Below are 22,082 nucleotides of genomic sequence, written 5' to 3'. Positions count from 1 at the left end.
CTTGGTCTCGCAAAAATAGTTCCATTTGTTTATATTGCAATAAAAATTCACACATTCATACTAATTAGAATTTTACAATGATGTTAGGTGTATATGATTGTGATTCTAAATTTTAAACTAAATCTCATATTACATATATTACATATAGATAAGAAAAATGATAACATTTTATAAGAAAAGAGATTTATAAATATTTTTTTAAGGTTTTGAAATTAAGTAATACAATTTTTTTTATCTAAGTTGGTGTTATTTCTTTGTAAAAAACTTCTATCTCAAAGACCAGTCACGATTCACTCTCATAGCGTAAATGCTAAATTGAAAAAAAATACATATATGCTTTAGGATATTAATCTTAAATGGAATACTAATGACACATGTATTTTTTTTATATTTATTATTTATGATTTAAGTAAAAATATTAAAATTGAATTTGACATATTATATATTATGGTGGATTTAATATATATTATAAGCACTTTCTCCTTTCACTACACTGATAAATAATGTTGCATGAAATTAAATAGGTAGAATAACGAAAACAGAAAGTTTTGATAAAAAAAATATATAGACGAAACAGAAGTGTAAAAAGATAAATAAAAATAGGTTAAAAATAACAAAATAATTTCTAAAATTTCTAAAATTATATGTATTCTCTTTATTGTTTTCACCAAACACGTCACAATATTTACAAAATAAAAGTAAAGTTTTTATATTGTTGTCAACTTCAGCTATCTTCTCTACTAAACAATATGTTAGAAAATTTTATCACAGTCCGTAAATATTATCAATAATCTTAATCATTTCAACTTCATATTTATTTTTCTCAAAATTAATCATTCTCAAAAATAATATTTAATCTCTTATTGACTAATTTACTTTATATATTATTTACTTAATATATCTTATTGAATGATTTCAACAAAGGTCACCATCATAAATAATAATTATCTCTGTATCAGGGGTCAAAATATTCTTGACACCTTCACAGTTTGTTTACACTACGTACACATATCATTTAACTGTTTATAATATGTGTGCATAATAGACCGTAAACAGTGTTTAAATTTGAAAAAAAAAAGCATAAAAAATTACTTATTCTGGTTTTTGTTAGCCTTTTATATATAAAAAAATATATTATAATACACATAAACCTTTTATGTTGATTTAATATTAATATAATTTTTATTTTTTTTGGAAATATATATATATATATATATATATATATATATATATATATATATATATATATATATATATAAATAAAAGTAAAAGTATCCTTAATTTTAGAATTGATTTTATTTCACTTTAATTATTCTTTGTAACATTTAATTCACTGAATCCAGAGGCACGATTTACATGTATAGTACATAAAATTTGAAAAAATTATTTAATCAATTAAATAGTGTTCGACGATGAAAAAATATAAAATATAACATTTATTTTATGACTTGAGTTTGATACCAAAAGAATTTTCGGACATTAGTTTTAATGTGGACAAGTAGATGATAATTGAAGCAATGGTTTTATCATAGTATTCCTAATGACAATAGTTATTATATTTTAAAAAATAACCTAATTAAAATTTAATTGTAAATATGTTATTAATTTTATAAAAATAAAATATAATTTTCATTTAATATTTTTTATTAAGAAATTAGTTCAAAATTTTGTTACTCGTGATTAAATTTTGAAATAAGACTTATTTTTTTTTCTATTTTCCATAAATCTACAAAATATACCCATAGTTCTTGATAATAAAAAAATCTCTTTGGAAAAAAGGAATTATTAATGTTTTATTTTTACAATTTACCATCATCCATCAAATGATTCATTATTTGTTAAGTGATATGTTATGATAGAGTATACTTGACATATGTACTTTATCAAAATTATTTAGTTTGAAAAGAAAAACTAATGAAATGAAAACAATAATATTTTTCTTTAATTCGAGTTTATACCTTTTACTTTTTTAATTTTTATTATTTATATGTGAAATTTAAAAAAGTGTGAGGAAAACTAATATATGTTTTTAAATCTTTTAAAACATATGATGCAAATAATATTTTTTTACGGCTTGTAACTATTTTTTTTTAAGAATACAGCTTAAAAGAAAATAGAGAATCAAGTAAGAAAAATAATGATATTTGGATACTAAAAAAATATATATCTATTAATTTTTTTTTTATTTTTTTCTTTACAAAATAAAAAAAAAATTATGAATATTTTACTCTTTAGTACTGAATTGTCAAATGTTTATTAAAAAGTAAAGTTATTTTCCAAAAAGAAAAAAAAAAAGTTGTACATGTGATTGTGTTCATTTTTTTAGAACAGACAAGATGTTTCATTAATACATATAAATATAAAGATATAATATGTTAATTTTGCTCTTTTTCTTAACAAATAATTTAGGACTTAAAAATATTAATAAATAATGTTATGTAACAGAAAATAATAAATAAAAAAAATTTAAATTTTAAGAAATAGACTTAAAATATAATTTAATTCGAAAAATGAAATTTATAATAACATATTAAAATATAAATATTTAAAATTGAATTTATTTTTAATTAATTAGAAACAACATCATGATGTAATGATTTAATAGAGTGGAAGAAATTAAAATGAAAAAGCAAAATAATTTGTTTATTTAAAGGAATATAGAAAATTTTTGGCTCTGTTGTCAAATGCAGGCTCCCACCACCTGTTCCACATCAGAAGGTCATGGCCCAATCCGTACAAACCGGTCTGGCGCTGCGTCTTTCTTTTTCTTACTCATGAACAGAATCACCAGTCACCATAGAATATCTTTGTTCTTGGTGGTGTAGGAAGTAAAAAAAATTAGCAGAGAGATTTATGTGTTAATTAGCAGAAAGATTGGATTATTCTCTTGAGGTTGAGGTTGATGATGAAAGAGAAGATATGAGTAAAAAGGAAAGTGAGAAAGAAGAGAAAGAAGAAAAAGAAGAAGAGAAGTGGTCCTGGACAGTGACGAAGCAGGGGTTGAACATTGAATGCGATGATCGTTACTAACTAGGCAATGAATCGGCTTCAAGTGGTGAATAATTGCACCAACACACAAACACGCACACGCTTCCAACATTCATCCTTCCATTTCAACTTTCTGTCCAAAACCCATTGGGTCCACTCACCACAGTACATTCTCTAACATACCTGACAGTACTTTCATTTCGTTAATCATAACTTATTAGTAGAACAACTTTTCGATCCTGTTTATAGATCATATTAGGAGATATTTGAAAATCAAGAAGATCATCTCACAACTGGAAACCGTGTAAACTTCTCTTTCACACACACTCCATTCTCCCTTCACGTGGCTTTGGGGCCCTCCGTACACTTTCTTTAATGCTATATCACCTAGCAGTGCCGCCCACGTGACACGCACCCTCTTCACCTGTCACTTTTCATCCCCCTCTAATTTTTTTTTTTTCTAGTTTTAGATACTTAAAGGTCAACTTACAATAATTTTTATTTATTTATTTATTATCTTCTACTTTCAATTTTTCTACAATATTTTAATATGTGTCATTATATTGATATAAAATTATTTCACCATCAAAATAATGATTATAAACACATGCATAAATCAATAAAAAATTACAGTTTAAATCATATTAAAATATTATTTAAATATCGTTATTCTTCTCACGTATATGTGACATTATTTTAATTTATTTATTATTGACTAATTTTTGTTGTGTTATACTATATTTTTCTAAGTAACGTCAAAATTCACTATAAATGTTGGCATCTAAGTTATCTTAATATTTCAAAATCCAATAATTACAAAACATTATTATAAAATAAAATAAAATAAGATATTTTTGCTATTTTTGTAAGTTTTAGATGTTGTTAATATATTTAAATAAGAAAATTTTATAAGATTGAAATTTTAATGATATAATTCTATGTACGATTTTCAGGTAAAGAAATTAGAGCCTCTTCCTCCTATTTCGAAGTTCACCTGGCTCTGTTATTTATTATAATTTCATCGTATACTGAGCACAGCAGCATTTATTGTATCAACACAGTTGTCCCTCAAAATATATATATATTATAAGATATTGTGTTTAACTTCCTGTTCACTAATTGAGACTTTATTTACAATCACTCAATATTCAACTAAAGAGTCAACACAGTCATAACTGGATTGACCAGATGGTGACATCATTTTGACATCATCCTTTCTTTTGTTTTTAAGTGGAATAATCTTTTGTTGATTCAACTTTTTGTTTTGTTTTTAAATATCTATTTTTAATTTTGTATTTTTTTTATGAAGGTGTAATTTTAGTTTCTATGAGAATATTTATGTAGACAAATATACTTTTAATCCGTTGCTTCAAGTTTTTTTATCAATGCTAGATAGGAGTGATAGTAATATGTTTGTCTCTTGAAAAAAAAAAACCTATTTAGGCGGTCTTATTTTATTGTTTTCTAAACATGTTTTTACTCTTTATAATTTGTATTCTTTATGTTATTTTAAAGATATATTTCATTTAAAATAGAATGCTTACTTTCATAAATTAAAAAAAAAAATTGAGTTTAAAAAGTTATGAGATTTATAAAAAAAAAAAAAATACGTGTTAAATTATACGGAGGCATAATAGAAGAGGAGTTATTAAATTGTGAAGGGACCATATTGTAGGTGTTGTGGCAGCGACCCTTCAAATGTAGGGTATAGCTTTGCCTTTTTAAGCAATTGAGACACATTTGTTTGTGTTTGTGTCACTTGCTTAGGAAATGTGGTGGTAAAACAAAGGCCATCATCATTTATTTTAGAAGTTATGGTAGGGTAATGCTCAATTCCATTTCCCATTCAAATAGACTCACTATGACCAAAATCATAAACTTATTAATCTTCTTATATATAAGTTACGATTACAAGATATGTTTGAAACCAATAAAAAAAGTCAATAATAGATTAAAATAAAATATTATATCGCCTTGGATATTTTTATTTTAAATCAACTAGTTTGATTTAATTAATAACTTATTTAAATATTATTATTTTATTTATATATTAAAGTTATGTGTGCGTATGAGTTATTGGTAAAATAGTAGTTTAATATGTTTAACATGAATGGTAAAAAGTTATTAAGGTATGAACATTACATTATTAATCTCGAGTGAAAAAAAGTGTTAAAAATCAAATATACATTAAATATTGGTTTTGATATTTTCTGTTTTGAATTTTGTAAAATATTGTTATGCAAGAGGATTTCTAACGGTTGAACAAAGTAAATAATTCATATATTGGTATAAAAAAACGAAATGGATAAGTAAAAAAAAATTAACATAGTTAAGTTAAAAATGCCATACACGTTTATTTTTCAAGTTTAGTGACCAAAATTTAGTAAGGTTTTAAACATGGACGAAATTCAATTTCCTGTTAAAAACTACAAACATGAAAACATTTGACATTTAAAAAAATTGACGGAACTAGATTAAAAAAATTATATTTATTCACTTTTAATTTAAAAAACCAAAATATATAAAAATTTCGAGTAATGATGAATTTCAATTTCGTGTTAAGGTTTAAAAACTAAAATCGTATTTAACTCAAGAAATGATAAAGTTTATTATAAATCATCTCCTCAAATGGATCCTGCACTTCTCCACTATTTTAATTTATTTTAAAAATATTCTACACATTCATACTATTTTCTTTTATTCCAACAATATCCTACACCTCCCCACTATCCTTAACAATCTTTCTCTTTCTCTCTATATTAATGGAGCATTTACATGATTCAGATTTGAATTTGTGATATATTACAAAAATATAAAATTAAGAGGAAACTTCAATATTAGTACTTCCACCATTTCCATTTTATAAAATTAAAAGTTAGATACAAATACAAAATAATAAACATAATAATATTAATAATAAATAATGATATATTATTATTATATACTGACTTTATAACGACGAAAGAATTAAATAAATTCTAAATCTTTAACAAATATTTTTTATATATTTTAAGTATTTAATAATATTTTTATATTATTTATCTAATAAATTAAATATTTTATTCAAATCATTTGAGTCAAACATGTCGGTGAGTTAAAATATAATATTATGTAAAAAATTATAGATATTATATGTAAAAGAAACACACACATATATAAACATTTTTCTAAAAATTTAGAACAAAATTTTACCATTTATTAAGTAATTTGAAAAGAAAAAAATATATTCGGCAGCAAAAATAAGATTGAATCAAACTTATTTAAAAAAATATATCACAAATTCAAATTTGAGTCATGTAAATGCTCCATTAATGAGCCATGTAAATACTCCATTAATGTAAAGAAAGATGGTTAAGGATAGTGGGAAGGTGTAGGGTATTTTTGGAATAAAAAAAATAGTGGAGAGGTGTAGAATATTTTTGAAATAAATTAAAATAGTGGGGAGGTGCATGACCCACCTGGGGAGGTGGAGGGAGCAACACCCTAACATAATAGTGTTATCAAAACGAACCACCTGACCTGACCCGACCCAACTCATCATGGGTTGATTGTATAGCTAGTCAACCCAATCCAGTTTATTTATTAGGGAATCGAAAAAATTTAAACTTGGTCTGGTCTATCACAAGTTGGTAGATTAAACAAGTTAGCTCACTTAATTAAAAGTTTTTTTTATCAATTAAAGAAATATAAAATTTTTCTAATTCAAATCTAAATAAGTTTCAGTCTAAAAAGATGTTAAACTCTACAGGCAATTAAAAATAGAAAAAAGTACAATACAACCCTAAATCATTTTAAACTCCAGATACAATGCAAAATCAAACACAAAAGGCAAAACAAAAAAGTGCTTAACATTGATAATTTTTATGTTACTTTTCCATCAAAAATATTAGTTTCTTAAATGGACAAATCTTTAATATTTTTCTTTCTTGAAACATATTTTTCTTTATCCCAATCTATAATTGACGGAGTTTGGACTTCGGTTGTGATTTTTATTTTCATTAGGCTTAAGCCTCATAATCCCCAAAATCACACAATATTAAATTTTAAAAGATTTATTCACCTGTGTGACTTATTGGAAAGTACACAAAGTCATTTGTAGTACAACCAAATAAGGGCAATCGTATCCACAAGGATTTAGTAAGCATATTGATGGTTTTTTTTTTTTTTTTGTATTTTGACAGAAAGTACGTATTTGAAAATTATTGATAGTAGTATTTATCATATCGATTGACTGAAGTAGATGTTATGAGTGATTTTCATCTCACCTTTTCCACTGCACCACTATTGTTGTTGTTTATGAACTTACACAAATAATTTTACTAACTTGGGAGTTCTCTTTGATTGTCACCCTAGGTCCATTCCTGTCACCAAGAGCCTAGGCTATTGCTAGTCTACTAAGTTTGAATCATCTTGCATAATAAGCTCATATGCATTAATGTTAAGACTGTAATTCTAGTGACAAAATCTAGATCTATTCCCAACATCTAGAAGACCACAGGAAAATTGATTGGACAACATGAGACCAATTCTCACTAAATCACTAGTAAGTTAGATAAGACGAGTGATTAGTTCGTCCAACAACAAGTATAACCCAATTCACAAAATAGATTGAATAAAAGCATAAATAAATATTCATTAAGTAGAAGTACAAAGAGTCAAACTGATTACATCCAATCTCAACACGAGAGAGTTCGGCTACTCATAAAATATTGCAATGCAATTCCAACAACATCTAAGCATAAGATTTATAATCAAAGCATCTATTTCGAGCCTCACAAACGCATTCCTACTCTATTACTACATTTTTGGTCCTCCACTTAATGCCTAAAATGAAGACTTGAGGTTTATATTTATAATTGTTCAGGACATGGCTTGAGCCGCAACTTTGGGTGTGTAAAGGATTTACTCTAGATTTTTCTAAAGTGCCTTTCTGCAACTTCAGTTGCACATTTTTTTGGCTAAAGTCATAAAAGTGATGTTCTAAATGCTTCCAAAGGTGATTGTTTGAGGTTTCCTTCCACGGTGGGCTTCCTCTATGCCTCAAGCCTTACATTTTGATGGCTTCAATTGTGAGGTTTCTTCCTAAGGTGGGTTTCCTCTTTGGCTTATGTCTTGTGTTCTGTGCTCGAGCCTCTTGAAATTACCTCTAGATGAATGATTCTTTATTACTTAAGCCTCGGGTCAGGTCTTAAAGTTTTCTTTCATATGTGGCTTTCTTTGTATAGCTCAAGTCCCAATTTTAGTGTTGTAGCAACGCTAAAGTCAATTTGTTATTTGTTTTTTGATAAAATTTCTTTTACTTTTTTCATTTTCCACTTTGATTCTTTATTTTATATAAAGAACTGACAAAAAAAAACTAAATAAGAGTGAATTAAATATAATGTTAACAAAATTAAAACAAGATAAGTGTCTAAATTGTCTTAAAATTCATTTAAATGGATACTTATCAATAATACAATAAAAAAGAGTGTTAACTAATAATATTGAAACACAAAGTAATAATTAGGTGACTTGATAAGCCAACTTAACTCACCACAGGTTCAACATGAATGAGCGAATTCTTAATAAGTTGAATTCATAATTGATTCGTATCAAAAAAAAATTTTTTTCAACCCAATCCGATCCAAACTTATGAGGAGCCAACTCAACTCACATGTTCTAATGTGTTTTGATCGCACTATAACATAATTACCACCTTCTTTGTGTTTTCATGACAAAAGAGGCAAACAACTCTTTCCTTCTCGTATTTTATGAAATTGTTTTGCTAATAGAAAAATCAGTAATATTTGTAAATAAATTATGTAATAAATAATAAATATATACTAGGTCACAAAACGTTTTATAAGTTTAGTGAAAAAAAATAAAAATATTTATTTTGCTATCATGGTGAAAAAATAAGATTCTAATAACAAATTATATAATAAAAACATAAAAGTAATTTGAAAAATATATAAATATAAGTTTGATCGAGTTAAATTTTATTTATATTAAAATTAAATTAAACTAACTATATATATAATTTTGTTACGGTTTTGTTTATCTGTTTTTTACTTTTTCCATTGAAATGAGCTTAATTATACTTCTAATATTATGATTATTGTCCGCTCCACAAATTTGTAAGATGACCCAAGTGGGTCCATCTTTAATTGACCATCGATTCAGCATTCTGGATTGGCTATTTTAACCCATAAGAGTACCTTAGTCTTTCTTTCAATTAATTAAAAATATTTATCATAACTAAAATAGAAACTATAATTTATATAATTTAGTTTTTTTGGAAAATATAAATATACAATATTATTTTAATTTAAATTATAAATATTTATAAATTAAATTTCAACTATTGATCATACTAGAATAATGTAACACATAATAATAGTAATTATCTTAATTTTGTCCTAATAAAAATGTTAATTAAATGATTACAAAATATTTATATAAACTAAAAAGTAAAAAATATGTAGACGGACACACTAACTTTTCCCTTAATAAGATAAGCCAAAAACTTCCAATACGCACTAATCTATAATTTGAGAGATCAATATTAGATTGACAGATTCTAATGAAAGCATACAGTCCTTTCATATTATAAAGCTCGCTTTGTAAATACTGACTAATCTTATTTAATTATTCCAATTCCTAATATCTATCATTGCCATTATCTTGATTAAGTAGTAAGTAATCTCTGTTCTTATTTCATTATTGAGTCACAATTTTGATTTCTCAAAATTTTCCATATTTTTATTCTCGTATAAAATTTGTAATTTCGGTCAAAATTTTAATATTTTTTATTTTATTCTGATTCAGTAGAACCTTAAACTTAATACTCTAATTTAAAATATAAAGTTAAGAATTGAACTCGAATTGAACCCAATTATAATTTTTTAAAATTGAAACGGTAAAATTGAGAAAAAAAAAAAAAGAGAGGATGCAAATCAAGAAGTAAACAACAATTGTAATTTAGACTATTATTTTTGCTGTTTATTTAGATTTCTTTTGTCCTTTAATTAATTAAACAACAAAAAGGAAGGTAAAAATTGAATTGAATTTTTTTACGGATAAAATACCTTTTTTGTCCCAGTTTTGGCTGGTAACATTCAAAATGGTCCCAATTTGTTTTTTCTGTTCACTTTAGTCCTAAAAAACGTAATTTGTCTTCAATTTAGTCATTTTTCTGTTCAACGTAGTCCTAAAGAACGTAATTTGTGTTCAACTTAGTCCTTGTTTGTGGTTCACGGAGTTTGTAAAAAGGACTAAATTAAACACAAATTACGTAAAAAAACACAAATTACATTCTTTAGGACTACATTGAACAAAAAAGTAAAATGGGAACCATTTTCGGTCTCCACTTTGGGTGTTTCATCCTACACCTCCAAGTCTTCATCCTGTACCTCCAAAAATTCCACTTTTAACCTTCTGACAACTGATCCTGCGACTTTAGTTTTTTCAAAAAGTTTCATTTTTAACTCTAATAAATATCTTTTCATATTTTTTCTCTTTTTTATTAAAAACACTCTACACCATCTTAATAATAATTTAATTTAAAATTCAAATATTATTTAATATAATTTTATATTTTAATAATTATTAAAGTATGATTTATATTATAATAATAATAATTATATTAAATAAAAATAAAAATAATAAAAATAAAAATAAAATAGTAATAATCAATTTGATTTACTATATTAAAATATATTAAATTATTAAATTAAACAAAATAATTATTAAATTTAAATAAAAAACAGAATTTTAAAAACAACTACATCGGATATCTATATTCGAAGTATAGGGTTATCAATAATTATTTAATTTAATATTTTAATATAATTTAATATATTTAAATTTAATAATTATTTAATTTATTTAATATTTTAATATAATTTAATATATTTTTAATATAACTATTACTATTTTATTTTTATTTTTACTATTATTATTTTTATTTTAATTATTTAATATAATTACTATTATAATATAAATCACACTTTAATAATTATTAAAATATAAAATTATATTAAATAATATTTGAATTTTAAATTAAATTAAATTATTATTAAGGTGGTGCAGAGTATTTTTAATAAGAAAGAGAAAAAATATGAAAAATATTTATTAGAGTTAAAAATAAAACTTCTTGAAAAAGTTAGAGGTGGAAGATTAGTTATCAGAAGGTCAAAAATGAAATTTGTGGAGGTGGAGATGAAGGCTTGGAGGTGTAAGATGAAACACCCCTCCACTTTTCATTAATTTTTTTATTGGGCTATGTATGAATGAAAAAAAGGCCCATACAGAACCTTAAATTTCATTTTACTTTTGCAACAACATTAGGTTGTTTATTTTTTTTTTCCTAAACTTTTAAATTTGTTTGGAACAAAATATAAGACATTATCGTGCTGTAATGAACACGATATAATTAAAAATGGAAGCTTTAACAGGAAAATGGAACAACCTTTTAGGATTGGTTGAATTAAAAATAATAATTAATTAGTTAAATGCTTTGGGATACTCTGTGATTTTTGAAGAAAGTTCGAAATTAATTATATTTTAGAATGAACAATAAAGATCGTAAGCATTGTCAGGGATTAGGAAAGGGGCGATACCAATTTTCAATTTTTTAAGGTTTAGATTTATAAATCAATTTTCACCTCCTTAACTAAAAGATTCTTATAATATCAAACAATAACAAACTTTTTTAGTATACAATTTTAAATTTATTAGTATAAATATTAAAATTTTATTAAATATAATTGAACACGAAAAAAATATTTACCTTGATATAATTCTGAACTTTTACAACGTAAGAACCTAGAAAATAGGATATTAGAATACATAGGTGTATTAAAATAATGAGACAAACATTTTATTTTAAAATAATCATATAATATAAATAAAATTTTCTAAAACTCTGGTTCAAATCTAAATCACTTGCATCTTTCTAGAACCATATTTTTCTTGAGCTCTCTGAAATTTCTTGCGGTACAAGTAAACGGTCGGAGTTTCTTTGAGCTTTGTTGTTGATCTGAGGTAAGGGGAGCTAGATTATTGCTTTAATTAGTAGTTTGACATGTAAGTTTGATTATTCTATGTTTATGGCGCTGATTGAAATAAATTTAAGTTTTTGACTAAATTGTGGTGTATGTAATTTGACTGCTGGATTGTGAGATTAATAAACGGTGATTGCGAATTGAATTGGATAATGTGAAATCTGTAATTGGTCATATGAGATGTGAGGAATCTGTTATGAGAGTGATTAGATGGAGATTTAAGTGAGTTATACTTGTTTAAATTAGTTTTGAGGAAGTGGAGTAGTGAAATTTTGAATTAGGAGTTGAGTGCTGAATTAGTGTGTTGGAATTAGGACTTGCTTGAGTCCTTAAGTTGCTGAAAATAGTTTCAAAAGTGGTAGAATGTGATTTGAGTCCTTAAGTTGGTGAATTTGATGTTGTTGAGGAGGAATTGGTCCATAAACACTTTAGAATAATGGTAGGGAGGTTTATAAACGTTTGGTCAAGTCCAATTAGGTGTATAACACAATTTAGGAGGGTTAGAAGTTGGGAAAAATAATTAGAATTAGTAAAAGGGGGGTTGAGTTGCTTAATTTCGCAGAATTCGTACCGCAGAATTATGCAAACTCGCTGAACGAATAAATTCGCACAACGAGTGGTCATGTACCATTGGGAGTTTATTGGGTAAGGGGGGGGGGGGGTCTGGACCACTGTCTGCGCTTTCGCATAGCGAATTGGGATGAGATCTGGTATCACTAGGAGTTTATTCGCACAACAAGATGAGTTGTTGTGTAAGAAACATCTGGATTCGCTCAGCGAAGGTGTGCGCTGAGCGGCTGTGCCTGGTTATCATGCTTTCCTTTCTTCTTTGTTTCTTGTTTTGTGAACTACTGAATTTGACTTGGTTGTGGTTGATGGATGATATTGAACGAGTGTTATATAAGTATCAAAGTAAGGTTTATGGTTCTAAATGATGTGGAAGAGAATTCCAAGGAGGAATATCTCAGTGATGTTTGTTAAAGTCACAAGTATGAATATGAGAAGCTCGGTCTTGGGTTTCATCCTGACATTCTAATGGTCACCCGTTCTCAAGTAGAGAGGGGTAAGGCATGTCATGAGAATAGCAGGAGGTCCTAGCCTAGAGACTTTTCCTTGACCCAAGGTGAGTGATAACGAACTAACCTTGTGTGGTAGCTTGGGGTAGGCCAACTGTTTTACCACAACAAGTGCATGAACTGCCATAGCTACGTATTCATATTAATCCGGATAGTCAAGTCAATGGTTTGTCAAGTATAAAGTTTTGTTGTTATGATATGTATGTATGCTCCTTAGATGAATGTTTAGTTAAATGAATGTATCATTAATTGATTTACTTCTAGCTTACCCTTTTGCTTGTGATTGTGTTTTGTATGTGTGGTATTTTTCCTTTGCAATGATCATCCTATGGTTGTGACCAGAGGGAGAGGAGATTTCTCTAGAGCAGGCTTTGGAGGGCGAGGATGCTACATCATAATTGGACTTTAAAATAGCTTTATGTATAGTTTTGATAACTCCTTGTATGTAAAGTTTTAAATTCTATAGTTATTTTGGATAACAGTAAAGTATAATATTTTATATTATGGTCGGATAACTGTGTTACCTTATCATCTATAAAATGTATAAAGATTGAGCATTGCACCTAAGCCATTTATCCTAAAAATGACCATTATGCGTCAACTTTTATTGGAAATTGTGAATCTCTTGTTTATATGGATGCTTTATCTCAACCGCAGCCCTATCCAAATGCTTGTTGAGAAATCTATCTCAATTAAACCTGAGTGATAATGATAAAACACCTAGTGCTGAACTTGTTAAATATGAAGAACTTAGCTAGCCTTGAAAATATAAACATTGAGAAAGAATATGGACAAGACCTACAAGAAAATGTGCAAACATTTGAAATTCAAACTGAAACCAAGTCTAGTTTCTGGTTAAATAAATACTCATATTGTAATTTTATAATTTGCTTTTCCTTATATGGTTTAATTGTGTTGGATACCTAGGTAAATGAGGCAAAGTGGGGGCAAATAACATGGACTCTATGTGTTTGCGAATATGCCAATGTATATTTTACCAACATGGAGCCAACATTCACTTGATGGTTTCAACCTTATTCTATGTGATGCGAAAGTATTTTGTAGAAAAGTAGTTTCAAAGGGTGGTCGTGAAGTATTTCAACACAATTTTATTAGTTTTGTTATTATTATTGCCATGAAGTGTGTGTTGGGTTATTAACTTATTTGCGGGCGGTGGCATGTAGGTGCTTTCTAAGTTGATAATGGAGGTAGGTTTCGCAGAAAAAATATTTAATAAAAATATAAAAGAGAGAAAAAGCTGGAGCATTTCAGGTAAAGACAGAGGAGAGAGAAGAAAAAATGCAGATTCCTTTGCCACCTTAATTGGAAGTAATTCTGTTTCTGTCAATTTAATCGAAGAGACTCAATTCATACAATTTTGAAAACTTTGAAACTCAATATCTACACTTTTAAAATCGGATAACTGAAATACCTTATTATGTATGTAACAAATTTTTTATATAGTTTATACTATATTTTTGGGGAATATACATAGAATATAAGGTATATATTTATACTTTCACCAAAATATTATTTTCTATTATTTATTACTAAAAATATTTATAATACCTTTTTAAAAAATTATATTTGACGTCAATTTAGTATTATGTTTTAACAACAATATTAGGTAACTAAAAACTGTCAAAGATTTTTCTTACTAGTACCAATTGTTTCATGCAAGCCCCCGTTAAATTCTAATGAATATAATTTTATACTGTTTATTAAAACAGGATTTATGAGATAATTATTGCAGGAGTTCAATATATATATATATATATATATATATATATATATATATGTATATATATAAAAGTTGATAATTTCTTAATTTATATAAGTGTAAGACGATATTCTTTTCACCAATAAGAGAAACTATTTATTTATTTAAAATGTTATGGTGATATTTTATGTTGAGTTAAATATATTTTTAATTCTTTTCAAGGTACAATTTAGTCCTTTAACTCTAAAAAACTATGGTTTTAGTCATTTTTACCAATTTTTTTAAATTTTATTTGCGGTTTGATTATAACATTTGGATTATTTACATTGACACATTTTTGCTTCATTGTTAATTGAGAAACGCGTTTGAAATAACAGATAAAGTTAACAAAATTTGATAAAAAAAATAAAATTAGAGTTTTCTAGCGTTGAAGGACTAAAATCGTCCGGGACTAAAAACTTATTTAACCCTTCTTATTTTATTTTATTTTAGCAAAATTTGGAACATGAAAGTTATTAGGATTGGTAAATATTTAGATAAATTAACCCTAGTTCAAAATTGGTAAGTGGCAGAAAAATTCTTTTGTGTTCTTTTCGCTGGAAAGTAACATTCTCTGTTTGGATTGAACACTGAATCTCGGTTTTCAAATCTATTTTTCTGGCAAGGATTTTGTGATCATATTCTTTTTCTGGTGAGACACACAAGCTTCTTCATTGAGCCAGTCATTGCTTCCACCATTGTTGGAAGGTCACGGGTATTCAATAAAGCGTCTTCAAGTGAGTCGTTGCTTTCACTCTAGTTGAGTCTTTCATTTCTCAATCGTATTAGGGTTTGCAGAGCCTCCATAGCGTGTTGATTTCTCCGATTACTGTTATGATGCAGGCAGATGTACGTGTGTCAGGGGACATGATGATGGGTGATCCTCAAAAGCATAGAATCCTGATGGTGTCAGATTTTTTCTATCCCAACTTTGGTGGTGTGGAGAATCACATATATTACCTCTCACAGTGTTTGCTCAAGCTAGGCCACAAGGTAAGCCTTTTTTTTTCTTTCTTTCATTCATTCAATTATGAGAGCTTTTGTATTTTTTTTTCTCACTACGCTTTCATTTTGATGAGAACTAAACTGGAGGTTCCACTAGGCCGATTCAACATGCTTGGGTAGCTGTAAACTGGGGATATAGATTCAAAGCAGTATGATTTTTTTTATGATGAGATTCGGTGGCTCAAATCTCAAATTTTCAATTTTGATTTTGATTTATCGAGATAAAATATGAACCGTCTTACAATTTTAAGTTACTAATGAGTGAACACGCTTGTACACGCTGACTGTAGACAATCCAACAATTTAGTGCCTGTTTGTTTTAGATTTTGGTAGAATTGATTCTGAATTGTTGATTTAGACGAGTTCTGTATATTAAGCTCATCTTTAGCATTGGGACGTGTTCTATAAATTGATTTACTTGCAAACCAAGTGGACACTTGAGTTAACAAATTGATTAGGTTTAGCGGCACTTGGACCTAGTTGCACATGAGATTGGTTTCCGTTATATATGTGGATGGAAGGTTTATGCTGTAAATGCGAATTATAGGGGAATGAGAGTAACTTACTCTTTTTTCTTACTTATGCTGAGGGTGTTTGTAATGAAGTGAATTCAAATAAAATGACTATTCAGGTGGTGGTTGCAACTCATTCTTATGGAAATCGGTCTGGGGTCAGATATATGACTGGTGGTCTGAAAGTCTACTATGTTCCATGGAGGCCGTTTGTTATGCAGAATACATTACCAACCTTCTATGGATTACTACCAATTATTAGAATTATTCTTATCAGAGAAAGAATTACAGTGGTGCATGGACACCAAGCCTTTTCAACATTTTGTCATGAAGCTCTTATGCATGCAAGAACCATGGGATACAAGGTTGTGTTTACAGATCATTCACTATATGGTTTTTCTGATGTTGGAAGTATTCACATGAACAAGGTGTTACAGTTTACCTTGGCAGATGTGAGTCAAGCCATTTGTGTTTCCCATACAAGCAAGGAAAACACAGTGCTGCGGTCAGGTTTGCCACCTGAGAAGGTTTTTGTCGTACCTAATGCTGTGGACACTGCCATTTTCAAGCCTGCAGTGAATCGTCCAAGCGGACCAGAAATTGTTATTGTTGTTATCAGCAGATTGGTTTATCGAAAGGGAGTTGATTTACTTGTTGAAGTCATTCCAGAAGTATGCCGATTACATCCTAATGTGAGTTGATGATGAAAACACTGTTAATTTGCCCTGCATAAGTAGGAAATTTTGATTTCAGTTTCTTACATGGAAGAGATGTGAATAAGCTAAACGCTCTGTTCAGAGTGCTTTAGCTTTATATTACAGTGTTCAAAGTTGCAAACTTTGGTAAAATTTCAGTGTGCACTTTTTCTGTTGGTCTGACTGAATGATATTATAGATGCTGTTGAGAAAAGCCCAAGTACTGGTCTTCATGGCTTTAGTTTGTGTATCAAATATATGCAATACCTGAAGTACCTGTGCCTTTTCTTCAATTCTATGTGTAGGATTATAATTTTGTAATTCGTGCTATCACTAAATATCTGTTTTTTGTAATTTTAGATCCTTGAATTTTTGAGTTTTTAGCAATAATAAACATGTGATGCAATGGTTTATCAGCTGTGATTATAAAGCCACAGCATTCCCTAATGAGTTATTTTCATAATGCTTTCTGATGAGTTGGAGAATTACCATCTGATTGAAAATTGGGCGTCATATAGTTTCATACAGGAGACTACTTTCATGATGAAGAATTACATAGGGCACAGAGGAATGTTAGTAAAAAATAGTTTTCTTAATTTTGTCATTTATTGTTCAATATCAATAAATTCTTATCAGCTAACTCAGACATGTGTGAGAGATCTCATTTAATTTTAAAATCCAAGCTTAAATAGGTGATGAAAGATCGATGTTCCCCGATCCTCCTCTTACAATATTCAGTAAAAAAATGTACATGAATATCCAACTTGGGCTGCATTCAGATAGTTAGTATATAGGCATTTCTTTTGAAGATTGTATGGTACTTTGGCCAATGCAGACAGTACTAATCCTTTGAAAAGTGCTCGGGAATGAACTTTCTGCTTATATTTCCAAAAAATTTTCAGGCATGTGTCTGCGCTGTGATGTAACTTTTTATCTATTGACAGAACAAATAGCCGTGTTTGGCAGATTTAGGCATATATTATCATTAACATTATAGTGTGCACATACCAGAAGCAAGTTCCAAGAGAAATATGTAATGCTATAGAAATGATTTGATTAGTTTCTTCTTTTTTAATCATATGCTTTCAAAGGCATAACACATATCCATTCGAAGGTTCGTTTCATTATTGGAGGTGATGGACCTAAGCGTGTGAGGTTGGAAGAGATGAGAGAAAAGCATTCGCTTCAAGATCGAGTGGAAATGTTGGGAGCTGTGCAACATGTACAAGTTCGATCTGTTCTGATATCTGGGCACATCTTCTTAAACAGGTTTGGCTCCTGTAGCAAATCTCTTTTTATCTTAAGCTTTGGAACAATGGATTTATAGTTCTGTTGTCTAAGTGTGGACATTGGGCAGTCCTAGGCGCTAGAGTTCTTTCATTGTTACGGGTTCTCATGTTAGCTACTGTTACAATGCTTAATTGCATATATATTTTAATCATTAATAATGTTTGCACTGTTTCAGTTCTTTAACAGAAGCTTTTTGTATAGCCATATTAGAAGCTGCAAGTTGTGGATTATTGACAGTGAGCACAAGAGTCGGAGGAGTTCCTGAGGTAGATGCAAAGTATTTCCCTCTATACTGGTTCAGTTTAAGAATATATACTGCTATCTTGAGGGACTTTATACCAATTAGCTTCTTTGCTTATAGGTTTTGCCCGATGAAATGATTGTTTTGGCAGAGCCTGATCCTGGTGATATGGTGCATGCAATTCAAAAGGCAATATCTATGCTGCCAAAGATTGATCCGCAAGTCATGCATAATCGAGTGAGTTGTTGATGACGTAGTCTTTCGGATGCATTTAGTGGCTAAGTTAGACCCTCTTTTAATGTTAATTTTTGTAGATGAGAGAACTCTACAACTGGCATGATGTTGCCAAAAGGACTGAAATTGTATATGATCGTGCTTTGAAGTGCTCCAACCAAAATCTTCTTGAAAGACTCTCACGGTACTCTCTAAACATCATTGGTTCAATTTGCTTGCGATGCTAACATAGAGTTGATACGGTAATAGGAACTCCAATGTTCATTCAGTTTTGACTTATGTGACCTTGTTAACCACTTCACCATAACTTTGTTTAATCTGCTAGTAACACATGCTTGTTGACACTTGGTATAGAAATGTATTTCTGGATCTTCATTCAACAGCTTAATACCATGATATTATTATGATTATGATAATTCTAAGATTTTCCTCTTTATTCAAAGACTGATGCCATTTCAATTTTAAAGTATACTTGCTGTAATGACCTAAGGAGTTACTTCTACCTGTGCTGACAGTCTCTGTTCTTGTAGATATCTCTTCTGTGGAGCGTGGGCGGGCAAGCTGTTTTGCTTGGTCATGATTGTTGGTTTCTTGTTATGGCAGCTATTGGAATTATGGCAGGTAGGTTGACTGTCTTGAATGTGTTCGACATTTTCATCTTATTTTGTTTTGGTAACCATATTGGTTGTATATCTCTCATTATTAGCCTGAAGATGATATTGAAGAGGTGTCAGATTTTAGTCTTCCTCACAACTGTGATGAAGATATGTTGGAAGAAAACCCAGTGAAATGAGTAGCGTGATCCATTATTTTTGCCGAATCACGGAGTTTTTGTTTTGCCACGAATATGATATGCAGAATAACAAAAAGAATACACATGACGTTAACACTAATCCGAGGTCCCAGATCTTGATATGGAGATAATCATCAATCCTTTGCGTGAGTGGTCATGGAGATACATGTGTGGCTGAAATGGATTCTGTACAGAGAAAACTGTGCGGTATGTTCTAATTAGTGTTAATATTATTGTCAGCATTACTTTGTTGAGGGTTGTAGACAAACATGTTAAATTGAAGTGTGAAATCAAGGTTCGAATTTTTTCTGTACAAGAGCATCTCGAACCATAAGAAGTTAATAACTATGAACCTGTAGAAGAAACTGTAGAGTGACACTGACATCCAAATAAGCACCGGCTCTTTCTGTGAAATGAGGTTTTTTTCCTCCCTTACATGGAGTGAAAATAAATGTTATTTAATAAATAATTTGCCCACATAAAATCAGAACACAGATATGTAGTGCTTTCACATGAAGGGTGCAGCGGCCTCGGTATATAGAATTGGACTAATTTCACTCACAATCTTAGGTTCTTAGTGAGATCAGTGTTAGCAACACACTATTTAAACATGCTTCTCTACATTTTCTATTGCACGTTAAATAAATTTATTAGGAACTACAAATCATGAGTTAGACAGTGAAACTTATTAACACAATTTTGTAATTTTCAATAAATTACATTAAATAGTAAAGAATATGTTTCTAACATTTCATCAAAGTGTATTTGACTATGTTTCCAAGTACAATGTGGTTCATTAACGGAAATAAATATACCCCTCTCTTATTTAATATCTTATAAATAACTGGGTTGTTTATGGAGAGGATAGCGATTATTTACTCAGCTTTTGTTAAAGTCCATGCAGAGAAGACAACTAAGAACGTTGAAAATTTGAACTGTAGTGCCATCAGTGACTGCAAAACGGTTGCCATGGCTTATTCTCAGTGCATTTGGTAACGGCAATTTCACTTTCTAAAGGCGCCACTGGTTAACACAGGCCAAATTTGAATGGAAACCTCTTACGCTCCTTGTTTCCTATGGATGATGCCCTCATGCTTAATTACTTCAAGAGGGAGTTACAAAAAAGTATTAATGACTTTACCCCATACAAGTTTCAGAAAACCAGATATTCAAACTCTGATCATGCGCTGGCCTGATTAATTATCATTATGAATCTTAAGAATAAACACTGCAGTCAATCCCTGCCCTCATAATTGTGTGTAATATAATAATATTAACATTAATAATATTAACATTAATAATATTAATAATTAGTAATAACATTAATATTAATAGTAATATAATATTCTTACTGAGTAAGGAGTATGAAAAACCAGTTTATATAAACCTGCTGCTGCAGCTAATACTGGATGATCAAAACCATGAATTCAATGGGTTCAGTGAATAACATAAGTGTAGTAGAGAGAGAATATGAATCTTTTTCAGTTAATGAAGGTTCTTCAATGGTGAGAAACAAGAGAGGTTCTTCCAGAGGTATGAAGAGGGACCGCCACATCAAGGTAAATGGAAGAGACCGTCGAGTTCGTCTATCAGCAATCTGTGCTGCTCGTATCTTCCAACTCACCCGTGAGCTAGGCAAGAAAACCGACGGTGAGACCATCGAATGGCTCTTACACAAGGCTGAACCTGCCATTGTGGCCGCCACTGGTACCGGCATTGTGCCTTCCATCACATCCTCGGTGGACAGTGCCGCCACCTTAATGGCCAACACCACCACAACCTTGGTGCCACTAGACACAATTGCTGCTCAGGATACCAACTTAGTCACCATTGCTGCGGTTGCAAGGACAGAACAGCCCATTCCCCCTTTCCATTTCGACTTTGAGTGGATGCAACATTCTGATTTAGGATTTTGTGACAATTAAACTATCAAATTTAACCATGGTTTAAACTGTGTAGACACATAAGCAAAGTGCATAAATACTATTAATCCACACATCCTAGGAAACAAATTCAGAGGTTTACTTTTATTATTTAGTCTTACTCAAATTCTTGTTGCAAAATCTATTTTCTTCTATCTTTCTCTTCCTATCCCATCTCAAATATCATTCATATGTTTATTCATGCGTTAATATCACTACGCTTTGGTGTGTTTTTAGATATGCTGATTACAAATAGTTATTACCATGTATCAACCAAAACGTCAAACCTAAACATTTGTCTGGTTTCTAGATAAGACAAAATATAATAATGAACAAATATGCAAAGAGGCTTCTCAGATCAATTACAATTGAATTGTTGTCTGGAATGTCCCATACATAATCCTCTTTGTCAATCTTTCACTTCTCATATCCTCTCATGCTAATTTAATCTCTCCTTTAAAAAAAATATTTTCTTCTCATTAAACTAACACTTAGGCAATACAACATTAATACATTATCCAAT

General features: G+C 29.2%; 2 protein-coding genes across 7 annotated transcripts; both read left to right on the top strand.

The window, feature by feature from the left end:
* The first annotated feature begins 15,399 nt into the window (after window positions 1–15,399).
* Window positions 15,400–21,649, top strand: LOC106758069 (phosphatidylinositol N-acetylglucosaminyltransferase subunit A). Of its 6 annotated transcripts, none has more exons than XR_002667497.1 (10): window positions 15,400–15,604; window positions 15,711–15,860; window positions 16,504–17,076; window positions 18,194–18,348; window positions 18,545–18,635; window positions 18,731–18,847; window positions 18,925–19,028; window positions 19,375–19,465; window positions 19,703–19,844; window positions 21,132–21,649. XR_002667497.1 is itself a non-coding variant. In XM_014640979.2 (10 exons), exons 2-10 carry the CDS (start codon window positions 15,735–15,737, stop codon window positions 19,635–19,637), a joined length of 1,272 nt encoding a protein of 423 aa, XP_014496465.1. In that variant the 5' UTR covers window positions 15,400–15,604; window positions 15,711–15,734; the 3' UTR covers window positions 19,638–19,764. The 6 variants fall into 6 exon arrangements, 3 of the variants coding, with proteins under 3 accessions (XP_014496465.1, XP_022635430.1, XP_014496464.1); XR_002667495.1 differs by having other exon boundaries at window positions 21,123–21,649; XR_002667496.1 differs by lacking the exon at window positions 21,132–21,649 and adding an exon at window positions 20,533–20,551.
* LOC106758289 (transcription factor TCP20-like) lies at window positions 21,059–21,562 on the top strand. Its single transcript, XM_014641225.1, has one exon. It carries the CDS (start codon window positions 21,059–21,061, stop codon window positions 21,560–21,562), a length of 504 nt encoding a protein of 167 aa, XP_014496711.1.
* Window positions 21,650–22,082: the final 433 nt, after the last annotated feature.

Source organism: Vigna radiata, chromosome 4 (genome assembly GCF_000741045.1).
Source record: "Vigna radiata var. radiata cultivar VC1973A chromosome 4, Vradiata_ver6, whole genome shotgun sequence".
Lineage (NCBI taxonomy): Eukaryota > Viridiplantae > Streptophyta > Magnoliopsida > Fabales > Fabaceae > Vigna > Vigna radiata.
This window is presented reverse-complemented; position numbering and strand designations above follow the sequence as displayed.